The sequence below is a fragment of the Fukomys damarensis genome, unplaced genomic scaffold (genome assembly GCF_012274545.1).
Source record: "Fukomys damarensis isolate Sample0158 unplaced genomic scaffold, DMR_v1.0_HiC HiC_scaffold_19, whole genome shotgun sequence".
Lineage (NCBI taxonomy): Eukaryota > Metazoa > Chordata > Mammalia > Rodentia > Bathyergidae > Fukomys > Fukomys damarensis.
The window spans coordinates 34,513,034-34,514,658 of NW_022900931.1; the positions used below are offsets into that span (position 1 = coordinate 34,513,034).

General features: G+C 67.9%; 1 protein-coding gene across 2 annotated transcripts in view; it reads right to left on the reverse strand.

Annotated features, from left to right (window-relative positions):
• Positions 1-659, reverse strand: part of Mkx (mohawk homeobox) — a 59,612-nt gene extending 58,953 nt beyond the window's left edge. For both annotated transcript variants that reach the window (XM_010614785.2, XM_010614786.3), the window contains exon 1: positions 426-659. In XM_010614785.2, coding sequence (XP_010613087.1) covers positions 426-613 — 188 coding nt within the window. In that variant the 5' untranslated portion in view covers positions 614-659. The remainder of the gene's footprint in view (positions 1-425) is intronic.
• Positions 660-1,625: the final 966 nt, after the last annotated feature.

Genomic DNA, 1,625 nt, shown 5'->3' on the forward strand with positions numbered 1-1,625 from the left:
GGGGGCCCCACGGCCCAGCCCAGCCGTGAGCTCCCCGAAGCCTTCCCGACCCCCTCCAGGGCGCGGGATCGGGGCAGAGGAGGAGACCCCCACCGCCTGACCCCGGATCACGAGCTGCGGTCCCGCCTTGTCCTACGCATCCCGTTCAGTCCCTTCTGCGTCAGTTTGCAAACGGGCACCAGAAGCTACCCTGAGGTCCAGGTAGCCCAGGACGACGGCGGGCTGCCCCAAACTAGCCTCTCCCCAAAGCCTGTTCAGCGGTTCTGACCAACGGACCGCTCGCTCTGAGACTCCAGATCCACAAAACAAGGGCAAGCGAGCCCAGGGGAGGCCGACCTCCCCTCTTGGGGGACCCCGGGTGACGGACCCTCGAGCCCCAAGCGGGGGATCCTGGGGTGCGCGAGCCCCAAGCCGGGGACACCTACCCGGTCCTCCGGTGTCTCAGGCCCAGGTTGTCCTTGAGGGGCGGACCGTCCGCAATGCCCACTTCGGGGCAGGCGTGGGGACCGTCCAGGACGCCGCCGTAGGGCCGGCTGCTGCGCTCCCGGTCTGCCGCGCCCCGTTCCTCAAAGAGCACAGCGCCGCCGAGCTTGTTGAAGACGATGGTGTTCATGGTGCCGGCGGCCAGGAGCTCCGTGACGGGACTCTAGCCTTAGGAGACCAAGGGGCATCGCGTTACCGCGGACAGGGTTCGGGTTTCTGCAGGCCTCGGCGAGGGCGCTGGGCTGCGGAGCCCGGGGGCGGAGCGGCCCCGCAGCTACTGGGCCGGCGAACCCCGCCTCTCCCACCTGGCCCTGCACCTCCCACCCCGCCGCTGCCACCTGGGACAGATCCCTGCACTCTTCCCAGGTTACCTCCGGAACCTCAGCGGGAACAACTCACCGCGGGGACAAAGGGAGGAAACCGCAAAGGAGCCACCGGGTCTCGGAGAGGAGCGCACTGGGGAGGGAGGGCACGCAAACCTCCTGGGGCCCCCACTCGGGCGTCAGGAGGGGTGGGGTGGAAAGGGCGACTGCGCCCACAAGGCCCAGTTAAGGAGTGCGGGCCGTGCTGGGATTCGGGGATGTTCGTGTTTTCCAGGTCTTGGGTTCCTGGCTGAGACCCCTGCGACTTTCTGCTAAGGTCTCCCGGGGAGGGGAGGACAAAGCCAAGAGAAGGGGCCCCCGCCTCGGAAAGTTAAGCGGTGTTTGGGACCAGTGCACCTCATCCTCCCAAAGTCGTGCTGCCCCCCAAGCCCGGCCCAGGATGCGCAGGGTCCCGACCCTCGGGGGTGGCTGCGTTCGGAACCTTGCGCTGCGCGAGTGCCCCGCAGAAGGCCAAGGGTAGGGGTGGCGCCCCCCTGTGCCCACGCAAGTGGACAGGGCCCTGCATGGCCAGTGGTTGGCTGTTCACCCAGGACCTGGCCTCAGAGAGCCGGGACCATGAGGGCCCTGACCATCAAACCCAACAGAAACGTCACAGTCAATGAGGCTGAGGCCCAGCGAGGCAAGGTGACCGCCCACAGCTGCCAGGCTCCAGGGAGGCTCCCACCGTCCGTTATCCCTAGATCCTCAGCCTGACTTCTGGGGTGGCCTTGAGCCCTGGGGGATGCCCGATGGGTCCCTGGAGCCTCCCTGCACATCCAG